Source organism: Seriola dumerili, unplaced genomic scaffold (genome assembly GCF_002260705.1).
Source record: "Seriola dumerili isolate Sdu_G_001 unplaced genomic scaffold, Sdu_1.0 BDQW01000111.1, whole genome shotgun sequence".
NCBI lineage: Eukaryota > Metazoa > Chordata > Actinopteri > Carangiformes > Carangidae > Seriola > Seriola dumerili.
The window spans coordinates 2,194,431-2,212,468 of record NW_019174366.1 but is presented as its reverse complement, the minus strand read 5'-3'; the positions used below and the strand labels follow the sequence as shown (position 1 = coordinate 2,212,468).

Sequence of the window (18,038 nt, the reverse complement as noted above, 5' to 3'; positions counted from 1 at the left end):
ACCACTAGATGTCGCCTAGCAACAAAACCTAACTATGGGTCATAATAACCTGCTGCACAGACGACCTATGGGCTCGTTTTTCACAGGACAGTCTTTTTATGGTGTAACAAGATTGCCAGTGAGAGAGAGAGAGAGAGAGAGAGAGAGAGAGAGAGAGAGGGGTACTGTTTTTGCAATTTGCAGTAATTATTTAAATCTATTTATTTATTTATTTTTTAATTAATTAATGATATTTCTTTTCCTCTCATTATTGAATATTGTATTATCCTGGACACAATGTTGTTCACCAGACACTCCTGTCAATAAAGCATAGTGAATTGAAAATGTATAAACTGAGAGGGGAGGTGTGGGTGAGGGAGAGAGAGAGGGAGAGAGAGAAGAGAGAGAGAGAGCTAGAGAGAGAGGCGTGACATCGGGCTGTCTGCTCTTATAGTCGGGAGGAATGAACGTGTCTCAGTCTCCGGTGAAACGTGAACGGAGGAGAGGCGATGCTCCTGCTTCAGATGCCCTGCGCTCCCTCCTCTTCTTCTTCTTCTTCTTCCTTTAGTTCTCCTTCTTCTTCTTCTTCTTCTTCTTCTTCTACTCTCATGTTCTCCGTCTTTACGCTTCCTAGGCCTTACGGGGACTGACGGTACCCGCGCACACGCTCACATCCAAGGGGGAGGAATTACACGCAGACCCGAGCCGGTCCCGGACCTCCATTGGCAAACATCAGCGGGTACGGGCCTGTTTATCTGATACGTCCCATCCCCTGTCTTTATGATAGCGGCTCCATCCACAGAGAGCAGATGGCAGGAGGCGGCAGCTGGCCTGTTGTCTGCTGTACTGCTCTTCTAGGGAGGTGGTGGAGGTGAAAGTCACTTTTTATATGTGGATGCTGACTTTATCACCTTGATTCAGGCTGACGTGAGTCTTTATGAGGTAAATTGATTGGTAAGTGATGTGAATGGATTCCGCTCTTATCAGTGGCTCTGAGCCTTTTTATTGTTTACCTCTATATCGCTGCTGTGTGTGTGTGTGTGTGTGTGTGTGTGTGTGTGTGTGTGTGTGTGACAGGGAAATGTGTGTTTGTGCGTAAGGAGGGTGTGTGTGTGTGTGTGTGTGTGTGTGTGCTGATACCTTCCGTACATGCAGTGTATGTGTTGACTGTGCGGTGGTTTCCCCTGTGTACAAACCCATCCTGCAGACACTGGTGTTTATTTACCGAGAACAGGAAAGAATCATGCATGTTGTGTGGATGCTGATTTCTCCTCCTCCTCCTCCCCCCCTCCTATTTAATGTGAAACCTGTTTACGGCCAAATCCGATCACGTTACTACATCATCATGTCTTAACAGAGAGGAGGAGAAATACGTGTCCATCCACACAGCGTGGCCCTGGGAAAAACGCAATCCGCTGCAATCCGCACAGACAGAGCAGGAATAATAAGAGGAGAAAGAGGCCATGTTTGAATCATCCTGGACACAGATATGAAGCATTTCTGGCGCATTAACGTTTTCATGTCACATTTCCCAGCTTCTAGATGATTCCAGGAGGCTGACAGGAGGAGGAGGAGGAGGAGGAGGAGGGATAGTTGGAGAAAATGAGCTCAAAATGGCTCACAACAGAAAAAAAGTAGTAGCAGTGCTGTGGTGTTGTTCATGATCCAACAGTATTGTTGTTTGCTGAGTAATGAGTCATATTTGTAGCTTGCTGGGAAATGACATGATTCTGGGCCTAAAGCATATAGACCCTTGGTGGTGGTGGTGTTGTGTGTTGTGATCATGGCTGGTGCTGGTTGCAGATATGTGGAGCCAAAATATGTCAAACTAGATGACGGTCAGTGTCACCCACCTCTGCAATAATGGATATGTGCTGATATCTGTCCATGAAGAAGCTCTTAATAGTAGTCTTACTTTAAAGGCAGTTACAGATGTTGGATTTTAATCCTGTGGTACTTTTGGAAAAAAAGAAATGACACAATCTTCCTCTTACAAACAAAAAGTTACATTCATTCTCAATTAAATGCACCCTTATTGAATTCAATACACTCTGGGTTTTTTGCTGTGCAGCTTAGATAGCACAATAAAACTTCTGGTTCCTCGGCCCACATCTGGCCAGATTCTGGTTGTTACCCTCTGGTGCTCCAGAATCGCTCCAGATGTGGAAGTAGCTTCTGGCAATTGTGCTATATGGGCCAGATTTGGGCCGTGGAACCGGACGTATACTAGGCCAGAACAAAACAAGCTTGTGGCCCAGGTATAGAAATAGCAAATGTTGCTGTATGACCATTAGAGAATGTTGCTAATGTTAGCTAATGTTATCAGACTTAAAATATCTGGGCTATATTGCTGTGTAACGTCTTCACTGGTTCAGTTCCCTGACTGTACTGGTGCTGCTGTTGCAGTGTGTTTTCAGCATAAAACTGTCAGGCTAACTTTAAACGTACCTTTTATCTACAAAAGCAGTTTATGTACAGTAAGTGTTTCTCACCAAAGTTTGTTTTATGTATTCCTGAAGTCTTGCAAAAAAAAAAAAAAACAGGACATTTTTCTGCCCTTGCTGGTGAGAGTTTGGTGCAACTGACCATATATGTACACAATCACACACACACTCTCTCTCTCTCTCTCTCCATCTCTCTCTCTCATTCTGGTGTGACTACCACTATTAGCAGTGCTATTAGTGATGCAGTAACAGTATGTCACTGTCACTGAATATCAATAACTGTAGCAGAAGCCGTTGCACTGTCAGTATTTAAAGTATTTATAAGATCAATAGCATCAGCAATACAATAGTAGATGTAGTAGTAATATCACTGATTGTAGTAGTTTTAGCAGTAATGGTGCCAGCAATAGTAACAGTACCACCAATACTGGTAGTACCAGTAGGTTGGTGGTAGCAGTTGTAAAAATACTAATTGTTTAGTATTACTAGAACTTTAGTACCATTGACCGAAGTGATAGGACACGCAGGACTGGCATAATTGACCAATTGTATTAGCCAAGCTAGCACGAATGCTAGCACCACTGTCACTAATTACCTATTTACAGTATAAGTGACATTGGCTAAGTTACTAAGCTACTGTAACATCACTTCATGTGTCTCGAAATTGTCTTAAGTTACAGAACCAGGAGCATTAAGTACTTCAGATACAAATGAACCAGAAAGTAGTAGATGATAATTACATAACTGCTAATATCTTTTGGTCATCATTGTAATACAGCTGTAAAAATCTTGCAGCAGAGGAAACAGATACACAATAACTAACTGCCCGACATGTAGAGAATTTGGTTCTGAAACTGCAGTAAGTACACCATGGTGATCACAATCTCCCAAACCACAGCTTCAAATGAGATTTTATGTGTATGTGTGTGTATGTGTGTGTGTGTTTTTGTGTGGCAGCGAGATGAGGTAACACAGCAGCAGCCCACCTGTCAGGCTCTCACAGAGCCTGGGGTCAAACTGAGAGGAGGTGAGCCTGCAGAAACAGAAAGGGGAGATTTAAAACAACACAAAAATAGTTTGAGTTGCTGGTGAAATGTTGTGAAGTGGTTCTCTGAGCTCTGGTTTAAAACCCGTTTCAATATGAAGCCGAGTCACTTCAAGGGTTGAAACTGAGGGAAAGGGAGTTTGTCAAGGGTAATGAGGGTCGCTTGGGGATTGTGTAAGAGCAAAGCTGTCAACACAGAGGTTGGATTTACATGTGAACGAGGATACCATACTGATGCTGACCTTCTGTTTACTGGCCTTCTACTAAAGACCTGATATAAACCTGCTATTGACTTTGCAGTCTATATAAAGACATCTGATCATAGGGCCTTTGCATTTACATCTTGCATTACTAAGAATTCTTATCTAAATTCTTCCTGCATCGTGATCGGACATCAGTATGCAAATTAGGTAGGCAAACTTGTCAGCATCCATGGTGTGCGACAGGTCAAGTGAGGCAAAATGTGATACTGCTACTGTTAACATTCAAGGCAATAGCAAAATAAATCCGGCCCATACTTGGGCCACATGCTTATTTTATTCTGGCCCAGAATACGCCTGGTTCCACGGCCCATATTCAGCATTATTGTCAGATGCTACTTCCACATCTGGGCCAATTCTGGCACACACACAGAAAATCTGCTGGCTGTCAGTTAATACTGGAGGATAACAGCCAGACGTTGCCCAGATGTGGAAGTATATGGGCCAGACTCGGGCCGAGGACACAGGCATATGTTGGGTCATAAGTTTAATTTTGCTGTCTAAGGGTCACGTGAGGTGATGTTACAGTAGTTGCCCACTAAGTTAAAATTACTTATACTGTAAGATAATCAGTACCAGTGGAGAATCTTGCTAGCTGGTCAGGTGATCCTCATCTTGCAAATTATAGTGGCCCCTTCAAGAAGCAGTGCTGCTGTAGGAGCTCTACTTATTTTTACTTTGCAAACAATGTCCTCATCTGTAGCTTTTTGACAGACAGTTGGAGGTGGCAGATAGAGGCGGAGTTAGGTGACCTTTCAACTTGCTGGGTGGACTATTCTTAGAAACACAAGCAGTCAGACAATCAGACAGGTTGTAAACAAACCTCAAGGTTGGCCAAACTTATTTGGAAAAAAAAAAAACGCAGACAAACAGTAAAGTTATTACCCAGAGTACCCATTGTCAGAATCCAGCACAGTTTACAAACCAACTTCCTACTTCAAATTTCACCTACTGCAGTTAGTGATTGTTAGCAACAGAACCCAAGTTGTAATTTACTGGAAATATCCTTTAATTTAGGTCATTAAGGTTATGATTTACGATTTTGTTTTGGTTTTTTGGCTGCCAGCAGCACTGTTAAATCCAAACCTTTTACCTCAGCTCACTTTCATTTCATTTGTGGAGGTGACATCAGCCAGTGTATTTTTACCCATGATCTTTATTTTCTGGAACCGCACGGTTCAAAAATGCTGACTTATTTCCAGTTATCACAATCACCAAGTGTGGTGCTCTGTGAGGCAGCTCAGAAGCTGTTGTCATACTTGATGTTGCATAGCAACAAGCATGATGTAACCATATGGTGTAACACTGAGCCCGAAGCTGAGATCTCAGCACCAAATAATTGTTGGGTCATTAGATGTCACTTAGACATCTCATCCTTCATCCTTTGAGCTACAGGACCACAAATATCTTACTGATTGTCCCTTCATTGATATTAAATATCATCATAAAGTCTCAGCATCACTCCAGAAACCCTGATGGTGACCTTCAGGAGGCCATGATGGCGGCTCATTAGTGTGGGTGGTATGTTGACTTCTCTCTCAGCTGTCTGAAGGGCAGTGACTTGTGCTTAATGTTGAGAGGAGAGAACAAAGGTGAGAGTCTTAAACATTTCCTTTCACCTTCGTCTCCACTGAGGCTGTGAGGCTGGTCTACAAACAAAGTCATGTGACCTGGCCTCCCGGGACTGTTCAGATTAGACCTGATGAGTGCTACAGGTGCAGTCTCTCTCTCTCTCTCTCTCTCTCTCTCTCTCTGTCTGAGCATTTCCATTCTTGCTCTTTTCCCTCATTTCGTATGGGCTTATTGCGTCTCAGACAGCAGGGATATTTAGGAGCAGACAGGACTGCAGGACACATACTCCATCACAGCACCGCAGCAGACACGCACACACACACTCACACTAATATATCACAGTTCCTAGCTACATAATACTGGATGGGTTTCTTATCATGGAGAGAAACTTCTAGATGATGTAAGGTTTGCACTGAACATACAGATTAATGATGCAGGTAATACAGTAAGGCAGCTTACTAGCATGCTGCAGACTGTATACAATCATGGCATTCATAATATTTTTTTGTCCATTTGACAAATACCTTCAAAAACTAATGAATTCCCATCAGCATCAGCTCCAGTCTGTGTTTAGTGCTAATTATTAGCATGCTAACAACACTAAAAGTAAGATGGTGAACCATGGGCTGTATGTAAGATGGACGTAGCCTTTCTGACGTCACCCACAGGTTTCTGAAGAGCGGTGTTGAAGCTCAGAGTGAGCTGCTCCACCGTAGGCATCTTGGCAGTGTCTGATTCCACCCCTAACTCCCAGCTAATCCAAAAATGGGCAAAGAGGAGGGGAACGTGTGGAGTGTAACGTTGCTGGTTTGTGGCAAGCATATGCTCACCCACCTGTCACTCAAAGAGGCTTCACCCTCAATTATACATAACTGTAAGCCGTATAAAAATGTAAACAGGTGAGTTATCATTAGTGTAATTTTAGCTTTTAGCTTAGCCTCACAGAGCTGCTAGCATGGCTATAGACTCATTCTTATTACCTGAGCAGCATCAGAGAGTTAAAGAATGCACAAGATGTACTTCTCCATTATTCTCAAAAGTCAAATTAGTGCCACCATAACTTCTGACAACTCTGGTAGAGTTCCCAGGCCCAAGAGGGGGTATGTCATGTCAGATTGCCAATCACTTCATATGTCAGGACCGTGCAGCCCATCAGCCGTGCACTCGTGGTTTACTTCACCTCAAAGTCTTTTTTGATTACAGTGCTGGACTTTGCTGATGATGATCCTGGTAACGTTACCTAGCTTTACATAGCTATTGTGCGATGTCTGAAATTATTATACACATTTTTGTATTGTTTGTTTCATTTTTTTGAGTATATATTAAAGTCTAAGAGGAATGCCTCCTTTCCTTTTTGTCCTCTCTTTTATGATTCTGGTATGTTACGTTAGACTGTTGTGGGTCCTAAAGTGACGGTAGGCAAATTTAATTTGTTTGTACTGTGTAACATTTCCATCTTTGTTATTTCTCTCAGGAACACAGCTGTTAGTCTCAGTAAATACAAAGAGGTATATGTCTGATCAGACTGTAGAACCTCTGGTTTAGACAATAGTAGGACCTGATGTTATATTATGGCGTGTTTTATTAATATAATTATGAATGCCACTGGAGTTGATGTCATACGGTGTCGTATCATCTTGAATGTGTATTAATATTCAGAGATGTTTGTGAAGGGAGTGACACATCTCCATTATCATGATCCATCAACAACATTATGAACATCAATAACCATCATTTCAGTGCACATCTATATAAAAGTTAAGACTTCTTATCAAATGATCATCATCGTAGAAACTTTTGTCATTCAGCAGCACGATGCAGACCGTACCGATTGTTACCTAAACCTCTGAATCTAATTATTACCATGGCAGATTCTCATTACAGATGTATTGTGGTGGCCAGTGTATTTAGGGTCAAAGTTAAGAAGACTGTGGAAGATCAGGACTGTGTTCGCTCAGCCATGGTGCTGTGGTGCAGCCGATATCTGTCATGGAAATAATGTTTTTTCTCTGCACGATGTCAAACTTGTACATTTGGTGTGTAAGTTAAGATCACATCAGCACCGTCGTAGTCAGCGACATATCCATCCCACCAACTTCACTTCCAGTTGACACAGAAGCTGTGATAGTCGTTAACAGCAGCTGACATAACAAGTGTAACAAGTTATAACAAGTGAAGAATAATATCAATTTAAAGGATTTTTACAACAAAATATTGAGACATTGAGGAAATTCTGTGGATTTGCAGTTTGAAAGATATTTATTAGTCAGGGAGGGTCTATATAATACTGTATGGAAGTGTAATACAGGCACACTCCTACAGTTATTTTACAACAAAATGGACAGATACATTGATCTCATCCACACTTAGCAATATTTCATATCCCTGTTTTTCATAAATACAGCAAGGCAACCCAAGCTAGCTACTATTTTTAAAATAATCTTAATAATAATAATAAACTTTATTTGTATAGCACCTTTCATACAAAAATGCAGCTAAAAGGGCTTTACAACAAAGAAATTACATACACCAATAGAAAAGAACATAGAAACATGTTAAAAACATTCATATAAAATGTTTTAAAAAGAATCAGAGATGTGGGTGAGACAGAGGCCTAGAACTAGGTTACATTCACCTGAAAATATCAGTTGAGAACATCCCAGGTGATATAAAGAAAAGCAAAAAAAAAAAAAAATGAATGAAACCAAATGTGAGCAGAAAAATGGAAAGAGTGGAGGCTGGATCTGGCAGTGGGGGAGGGTAAGATGAAAGTTCATAACACTAGCCTGTAGGATTTGTACAATATGAAGTGTTACATAATGTGGAGCAGACGTGCTCTCTGGCTCTCTGATGCTCTCAAATATGAAAACATACACAAGCAAATGTACAGTTACATGTCTGATTAAAGACACGGCTCTATGTCAGATCCAGTGACCAAGAACAGATGCAGAGATGGTGGAAAATCTGTATTGAAACAGGTTGAAAAGGACAAATAGGGTTTTGTCATGAGGCCATAATTCACTGCAGAGTTCATTTGTCAGCTGTAGTATATTTAGCTCTCTGTTCATTTGTTTCTGCAAGAGACAAATTTGACTCTTTCTCTCCCTCTCTCTTTCCTCTCTCTCTCTCTCTCTCTCTCCCACACACTCCACACTCACTCGCCCTTCCCCTGGAGTGGGTGGTGAGAGAGTGAAGGAGAGGGAAGCCATAAAAAGAAAAGAGGACCACAACCGTCCAAGAAAAACAGGATGGAGAGGGAACGCTGAGCTGCAATATATAAACCATTGATAGTATCTGTTCAGTTTTACAGACATAACATTTGACTGGTTGTTTAAAGTCAAGCTAAATGATCATATTCAAACATGTGTTACAGATGTTTCATTTCCTTCTGATTCGCCAACCCATAAAATGTCAAAATAAAGTTCAAATCCCAAAGTGACATCAGTTTGTTTAAGCAACAGTCCAAAACCCAAATGCCTTCAATTTACAATTAGAAAAGCAGCAAATCATCAAACTGGAAAAGCTGGAACCAGTGAATCTATTTTTACTTGATAAATGATCTTTTTCCATATGTTGTTGTTTCCTGCCTGAGTTATTCCATTATGTGAGGCTTTATGCAGTTTGAAATCATTTGGCCTGTACTATATGGGAGAATAGGGATGGTTGCAACACTTGCATTTCTCTCAGTCACTAAAAGACCAACCAAACGTATATATTAAACTTCCATCTGTCTGCTACTGACCTATACCATGTTAAGATGGTTACATATGACCATTCACTATATATTTATTTGAATGGAAAAATTCAGACGTTACAACTGAAACCAACCCTGCGGACAGTTGCAACACGGGTCAGGGACGGTTGCAGAATTTAATGTATTAAAAATACATTAAATGGGGCGTCGCGTAGCGCAGTGGGTTACGCAGGCGCCCCATATATAGAGGCCACAGTCCTCGCTGCAGCCGGCCCCCAGCTCAACTCCCACCTCGCACGGCCCTTTCCTGCGTGTCATTCCCCCTCTCTCTGCCTCCCCATTTCCTGTCTCTCTACTGTCCTGTCCAAAAATACACTAAATAACATTTGCTTTTAATCTCAAAACGTAAAGTATTCTGAAAATTTACAATCATATAATATACAGTAATATTATAGTATTATTTAAAATGTTGAGTGGTCTGTTGTGATTTGGTTGCTGAGCCACGGGAAAATTACAATACCTTGTTGCAACCATCTCCACCCTGTCAGCCATGACAGAACATCATGTGCTGACCTTGACACATGCTATCCATGTGACTTAGAAGTCAACAAAACAACGATTCAAACTCAGTAAGTTTCAATTCATTCAAAAAGCTCAGGTTTTTTTAAGTTTTCAGTAAATGCAGCAGCAGATGTTGAATGCGTCTTCTGTCTTCCTGGTGGCAGGGAGGCTCTGACTGAGCATGTGCAGTATGAGTGTCGTCACTCTAGCATGTTTCCGATTGGAGAAATAAGACTTCTTGCAACCGTCCCCAGTCTCCCCCCCAACCTCCCCACAGGTTTTCAACACAAAACAAAAATGGATAGAGGAGCTGTCATATTAGCTCTGTCACACTACCCTGTTTTATTTAACCTTGTTCCGCTGGAGAAAAGCTTCTCATGAATCATAACAATTAACCTCCTCATCATTTATGTCACTTGTTAGCCTAGTTGCTAACCAGTCAATTTATTGTCTGACAACTTATTGTCTGGTTATTGACCAGGCTAACAGGTCTTCTGACTGGTATGTAGCAAGCTTGGCAGGCGAGCTATTGCTAGCTAGCACTAACATTAGTTAGCATCCCAGCAACAGTAGCTCACCAACTAGACTCACAGGTCATCAGATGCTATAACTTAGCATGTAAAAAAGGTTTCCGTGGTAACACTTGACCAAGTGGCTTGGAAATAAAGTTGTGTAGTGTGATGCTGTGATTTCTTGTGTAGTGTTGTGTATTTTAATCCCATGTGATGTCTAGTGTTTATTACACATTGGGCTATAAAAGCGCAGTTTGTCCAACATATTAAAGCTACAGAGTTGTGCAGGCACATTTGTAATGTTAAGAAAGGATAGTTTGGGTAATAATTTTACTATTCATCTTTGTTTTGTCTTATACGTTTGATTATCCCGTCCCTGTCCCATCCAACCTCCTCTTACAGACATCGCTGCATTCCCCAATCTCAGCAGTTAATGAAAATGTACAGTTTATTACATGTCAGGTTTTACTGTCATAGCTCTCACCATCTTGATGAAACAGTACTCACCAGAATAATGAATTAATTGATTTTTTCATAACTACAATCAGGCTTTGGCAATATATTTAATACCTCGTTACAGGCCAGTCGAAATATCATGATATACGATATTATTGTGTGGGAGTAATATATTATTGTATTGTATGTTTCAGGTATAAGTGATGCTGCCACTAAACAGCAGTTTTATTTATCACATACGCAAAGTAGTGAGATGAGGTTCGGACTCAGCAGCAGAGCAGACCGTGCAAAAACATGTTATATTATGAGAAATATTAAATATGGCAGGAAATATTGTGATATTATTGAATATCAGCCCAAGTCTACCTACAATTGGTAAAACATGAATTGAGGGTTATAGAGCCAGTAATGAACTGAGTTAATTAATGACCATAAGGTTTAGCCTATAAGATAGACAGACACATAATGACAGTAAGACCAAATTAGATGTGTATTAGTTGTTGTGATGAATCAATGATGATGCAGTGTGTGTTGTGTTGTGCAGGGTTTTGTAGCATTGCCTTACATTGCACTCTTAATGCATTACGACAACAATGATGTGTTTTCTAGTAGAGACACGTCTTTGTGATATGGAGCTCTGGTGTAACACTGTGGTACAGTGTGTTATGCTGCGTGGTTCTGGTTGGCTGGTTTTGTGGGGTTTACAGGGCGGTGTTATTTGCAGTGTGTTGTGCTGTGTAACACTGTGTGTGTGTGTGTGTGTGTGTGTGTGTGTGTGTGTTCAGTCGTTCCTACCACAGACCCTACAGCCACTCCACCATGCTCCTATGGACTGAATTCTCTTCATCTATTTCTTTCTATTATCCTCTGCTTCCTTTGTCTTCCTTTGTCAGACAGCTTCTCTTTGTTTCACTCCTCCCTCTTTCTCTCCCCCTCTCTCTCTCTCCCTCCCTCTCTCTCTCCCTCTCTATCTCTCTCCACCCCCAGGATGTGGCTGTGGGTTGATTAGAAAATGCGTGGCACAGAACAGGCAATCCATCACCCTGCCAAAGCCCGCCACTTCCGCACATGCGCCTGCTGACACATACTCCCAAACACACACACACACACACACACACACACACACACACACCCTCCACCTCGCTCTCCTCTTCCTCATTTCCCTCCTCTCCTCCTCATCCTCACAGATACGTTAAAGGTTTGGTGTTTTTTTTTTTTCTTCCAGCATCGTCTGACATCTGCCCCTCCTTTCATTTCCTTCACCTCTCCTCGCCCTTCAAACCCTCTCCTCCTCCTCCTCCTCCTCCTCCTCCTCTGACTCCCACCTCCTGTTCCTCTTCCTCCTCCTCATCTGCATTCACTCGTTCACCCCTGGCAGCCATGGCTCTTTTGTTTTTATGGATTATCCTCGTGGTAATTTTCTCACTTCGATTATTTACAGTGGAGAGTCGGAGAAAAGAGGAGCGAGTCCACATTTACAATAAAATATTTATTAAGCTCTCCCGTGTTCTGACAGGAGGATGATCATCTCTGCTGTTGTGCTGTGGTCGTAGCTTTTCAACAACAAATCATCTTTATATTAAAAGCCACTAAGCGACCTCGACCACTGGACTGAAGCCTTACATCCTCTATCGCCTGTGAAGTAGAAGTACAGTGGAAATCTGTACAGGTGTAAAATACTTATTATTTACTCAGAGCTGCTTCTTTTATACCTGTACAGATTGTTTGTGCAACATTTACACAACATTTAACATTTTTTTATTTGAGTTGGGACAATCAGCGCAGGCCCCCACACCTGTGATTGTGAGGAGTTGCTGATTTTGGGAGTAAAAGTTTTCTTTTAATTATATTATCAATGTTTGTCTACACAGAAGCACAAGAGTCTTATGGATAATTTAACAGTCACAGTCTGTAATGGCGTTGGGTGATGTCATGAAATAGCATGGGGAAGAGCTGGAGCTGAGATTGATGTTAACCTTTGTTCTGATTGTTTCTCTGATAACTTATGAAGCAGACGTTCAGCAGGTTTTTACCAGCAGCTGAATTCTCCACAGAGGTGTCCTCCTCTCCATAACAAGCACACCAGGGGATTAAAACCAGTAGAAACACTGAATAAAGCTGTTTGACTTTAAAACTCAGAGATTCAGCGCCGCTCTTCAGTGACACAGGACAGGACGTCTCCAGCAGCTGGGAGCTGAGCTGTCTAACATTTCCTCAGCTTGTTTCTCTGATAACTTCAGATCCAGACGTCCGACGACTAAAATCCTTCATCTGGTTCAAATATAGAGCTGAAAACCACCAAGGTGTAAAAAGTGTATGTGGCTTAAAACTAGATAAAAATGTTGAACTTCTGTCAGACAAACACACTGACACATGATCATAGAGGATATGATCTCTGGTTTGAGAATTGATGGAAACATTCAGGAAAATGTAAGAACACAACTCACCAACATATAGAACATAGGTCAAGTTGTTTTTAGACATTTTAATAACTTTAAGGGACCTTGACTGTTTTTTTACTGAGTAAAGGTCCTAATAAGACCCATCCTATCAGAATTTCTTAGAGAAGCACTAATCTGATGCAACAGATTGATATTGGGGCCAATGACAACCTTGTTTAGTGGATCAGATTCAGGTGTGTGACTGATCCTCATTGAATACTGTTTCTTCATCAATGCTCATGTTACCACACCATCATGTAGTATACAGGCTTTAACTGGTACTGAAAAGGGAAAAGATAATGGAAGAAAGAAAAAATCAGATAGTTGAATCCTTCATTTTTCCAACACAGACAAAAGACGAGACAAAGACATCACAACGTTCTCCCTCCATCTCTCAATCCTTCCTCTTCCTCTTATCCTCCTCGCTCTCATCCCGGTTGCTTCAGTCCCTGTGGCCTCCCATGAGTCCACTCTGCATCACTACCACGCTCAATATCCAGCCAGGGCAACAGAGAGCTCTGGTAATGAAATGGCCACTGGCTGCCTGAATCTGCCTACTGTCATCCATCATTTGATTATGACGAGGTCTTCTTCTCATCGGGCCTCTTTAGAATTCGATCACGTCTAATGATGACAGTTCACTTATGGGTGGTGTAGTCTATATGGGTTTGTTTTCTGTGGATGCTGACACAGAAGATTCAAACAGGAAGGAAGAGGAGCGAGTCCAAACTGGGGACAGTGTTTTGAGTATTATTATGTTTACGCTCCCAGAATGATTATCTAATCTGCTCAAAGGGAGAACAAAGCTTGCAGGGCTTTGTCATGCTTTTGCACCGCTAGCTTTCCACTGTGTGGGTGGTCTCGCCCACTTTTGATTAATAATAGGCTTGAGCATTAAGAACTGGCTTAGAACCTGAGTGCAGAGACAGGGACTGAGCTTTGTTTGACTTGTGTAAAATGAATGTCAAAATATCCACACAGTGACTCAGTGGTAGAAGTGATCCCACTCTTTTTAGCATAATATTCACATTGTGCTAAAAAGCATATTGACATAGTCTGCTCTGTTGCCAGTTTCTTTAACGCTTGTCACTGGACATTTTATTGGTGTATTATGGATTTCTAAGATTGTATGTGTTTTAATGCCAGGCCCTCAGTTTAATTTGACAGTTCGCAATCTAAAGCTTTGAAATGCTCTTGTAGAAATAAGAGGCAGTGATACTGAACCTGCTCCACCTCTGGGTTTTGGTGCCTGCACGCCTCCTGGGCTTTGTTAAGAATCTCTGATGTGGCAGTTTGTCAATTGATGGTTATCTGGTTGTTAACTGTAAGAGCCTCTGAAGAGGACATGCCCCCTCGTTCTCACTGCTCCTTCTTCCTGGGCTCCATATCACTCGCCAGCAGTCAGTGAAGTGTAATTCATCACCACGGGTAAAATGGCGCGGCACATCGCATCACGAGTATTAGCAGGGTTCAGAGATGCAGGTATCAGTTTATCTGCTGTTGTGCAAACAGCTTGATCACTTGTGCCCATCCAATCCTATTAGGATGGGCTGGCTGCTCTGTAAAGGCCCCAGGTCAGCAAACAGAAAGTACTTCAGCTGCATAAAGAGGATGACAATTACCAGAAGAGCCAACGTCACAAAGACTGAAGCTGGCCACTCGTTCTGTGCTGCAGGAAGAACACAATTTGATTTTATGGCTGTTGGAGTTGGATGCAAACATGGATGCGAAGCTGAAGGCTATAGATAATGATGTCAGCAGCATTTGACCCAGATCGCAACTTTGGAACAATGACCCGCATCATTGTGACCTTCCTGCACCCAAATGACAATGACAAGTTAGCAAAACAACAAAATGAAACCGGTAGTTGTGCAGATAAACATGTGTTGCAAGTTGCCATTTATTTGTTGTATAGTTTTGATATTTTCAAAGATACAGTGTGAACTGTGTCTTTTTTGCAGTTCACAAAGAGCAACAGAGGTCAGATCTGTCAGCCAGTAAACAGTCCATGATTCGTTCTAGCATCATTTACTGACAGTTAATGCTAACAGTGGCAGCTAGCGTAAAGATACCTCAAGGCTTCAAAAGTCGGTGATACAGTATAATTATGACGTAATGTTTCCACAGTCTATGGTTGTAGTTAATAATGGTGCTTATAACAGTACTTAAAAGCTTTATATGTGAAGGATTGGGTATTGAAAATGAAAATATGTACATAACATGTATGTAGACATATGTTTATAGTAGGGTCCAATGATATCCAAAATTTTATATTGCGATACAGTCCAGCCCAAATATCGTGATACACGATATATTGTTGTATTTTATGTTTCAGTTGTTTTCTTAAATCATACATATTTATATCATTGTATTTTATGCTTCAGCTATAAGTGATGCTGCCACTAAACAGCAAAGTTTTATTTGTCACATGCGAAGGTACAATGTACGGTAAGCAAAGCAGTGAAATGAGGGTCAGTGCAAACCTGAAATGAATAAATAAATAAATCATTTTGATATTATGAAAAATGTTGCATGTGGCAGGAAATATCACAATACTCAATATTATTGAATACATGCCAGAGCCTAATTATAATACTGTTATGGAAGGTTTCCCCATGTTTGATACATGATTTTCTACTTTCAATCTAACATTGAAAACTATATAACCAAAAATATACCATCTAAGGATTGGGTAATTATGGATAATTGGCTTATTGTTTTCACCCTTAATCACGTGACCACTTAACTGTTTTTGCAGTCTGTTTATTTGCCCCAAATTGGCCAATGTATAAAATGTGAAGACGTTAGCTATAGCTAGTTAGCATTACACACACTGACCATGTGTGGACTGAGTCTGATCTTCAGTTGATGCTGTTATATTTTCTTTCCTCTCATCTCTATATGTTTATGAAGTAGTTATAAAACCATGCAAATTTTGATACTGTAAATTCCATGTGATTATGGATTCTACCAAAGCATAGAATTATTAGCATACTGCATAGTGTTTGCTAAGTGTTAGGAGGGAGCACTTTTATTTACAGAGGACATGACCACATACCAAAAAGTTTGTGTACTTCTCTCAACTATTATGTTGTGTTTTATTTCATGTTATTCCATTGCATTGAAGAAAAATTTCTTCATTGGTAACACAAGATTTTTTGTCTGTCTCTTTCTGTGAACATCCATCCTCCCCTCCCCAGAAGCGAGCCCCAGTTGTGGCCGGTGGGCATGGTTTTGGAGGGTAGCTCAGAGGCGCTGTGTCCCCCCCCATCTCTGGAGCTGCGCCCATCCTGCAACAAGAGCCAGTCCTCACCTCCTCTGAGCACAAGCTCACAACCCCACGACGGAGTCTTCCCTGAGGACAAGGAGCCCGTCAAGTACGGCGAGCTCATCGTCTTAGGGTGAGATACTGAAGTGTGTCTTTTGCAGGACATTGTCTTCATACTGTGCGTCTGCATGTATGCTTGTGTAAGGTGTAAGGCTTCACTTGTTCACTCGGTTCCTAGTCTTTGAGATCCAATTCAAGCTGGGCCTAAATTATACTCAGTCTGACAGGGTAGGGTTGTATTTCTCTGGGTCACAGGTCTATGTGTGTGTCCTTGGGTTCCCCTTGGAGTGGGTCTCTTTTGGCTTAAATTCAGTGAAGAACTAGATTCATAAGAGCTTACAATCTCTCAAGTGCTGTATTCTCACTCATTTTAGCATCCTAATTTAGTTACTCCTTTATGTATCTATCTTTCCGCTCTTTATGCTAAGCTAGGCTAACCACATCCTAATTTTAGCATCCTGATTGAGCTATTCCTTTATGTATCTATTTCTCCTGTCTTAATGCTAAGATAGGCTAACTATGTCCTAATTTTAGCGTCCAAATTGAGATATTCCTTTATATGGCTATCTGTCCTGTCTTTATGCTAAGATAGGCTAATCACATCCTAATTTTAGCATCCTGATTAAGCTATTTGTTTATGTATCTATCTCTCCTTTCTTTATGCAAAGCTAGGCTAACCACATCCTAATTTTAGCATCCTGATTTAGCTATTCCTTTATGTATCTATTTCTCCTGTCTTAATGCTAAGATAGGCTAACCACATCCTAATTTTAGCATCCTGATTGAGCTATTCCTTTATGTATCTATTTCTCCTGTCTTAACGCTAAGATAGGCTAACTATGTCCTAATTTTAGCATCCAAATTGAGCTATTCCTTTATATAGCTATCTCTCCTGTCTTTATGCTACGCTAGGCTAATCATGTCCCAATTTTAGCATCCTACCTGAGCTATTCCTTTAGGTATCTATCTCTCCACCCATGGTAGAAATGATAGCGATTAGCCAAACAGATGGGATCCAGTGGGTTTCTTGGCCCAGAAAACCAGAAGCTTAGTTTGCAGACTAAGTCATGCACCTTGGAAAGTAATAAGAAAAAGCTCTTTAGTACTTATCAACTGCTAAATCTGTGGCTGGCTTCAAGGACACCAGCTTCTTAGTAGCCTCTTAATATTCTGGATTAGTGTGACAATAACTCTGTTATCACAAAAACCCTTCACTCATCTCATTGGTTCTTCTGTTGGACAGGCTGGGCACTAGTCAGGTGAATGACTTTTTGCCCAATCTATTGTAAAATACCTTACAGAAGAGCTTAATCTGAGTCAATTAGTCAGAGGGAAAATAGCTCATTTGACTTCACACAAAGATCTTCATTCACACACTGAGCCACAGTGGCCAATTTAAACCTTAAACTCCACGAGGAACAACAAAAAGACAGACAAATGGATGTGTTATATTGCATACAAGTATGAGAGAAGGATATCTCTCCCACGGGGATGGTATGGTGCTATTCCAGGCACAGAGACACAGACATATGCTTCCACTCCTCGACCTATTGATCCATGCACTGATGGATGATGAGAATGACTTGGTTCTCTGTCAATGTGATTACAGAGAGAGGGGGAGATTACCTGTCACTGACATTTTACAACATCCATCCAATCATGGCTTCTCTGTGGCCAGCAGGACATGAGTGGAGGGAGCACCGTTCATTATAAATGCAGCATAACATGAAATACCCATGAGTGGTA

The 18,038-nt window shown here is 41.2% G+C and overlaps 1 protein-coding gene across 1 annotated transcript in view; it reads left to right on the top strand.

Annotated features, from left to right (window-relative positions):
• Positions 1–453: 453 nt before the first annotated feature.
• The window catches only part of LOC111223592 (E3 ubiquitin-protein ligase pellino homolog 1-like), a 33,417-nt gene continuing 15,832 nt past the window's right edge, over positions 454–18,038 (top strand). The window contains exons 1-2 of the mRNA XM_022747797.1: positions 454–718; positions 16,165–16,365. Of these exons, the coding sequence (XP_022603518.1) occupies positions 16,193–16,365 (173 nt within the window). The 5' untranslated portion in view covers positions 454–718; positions 16,165–16,192. The remainder of the gene's footprint in view (positions 719–16,164; positions 16,366–18,038) is intronic.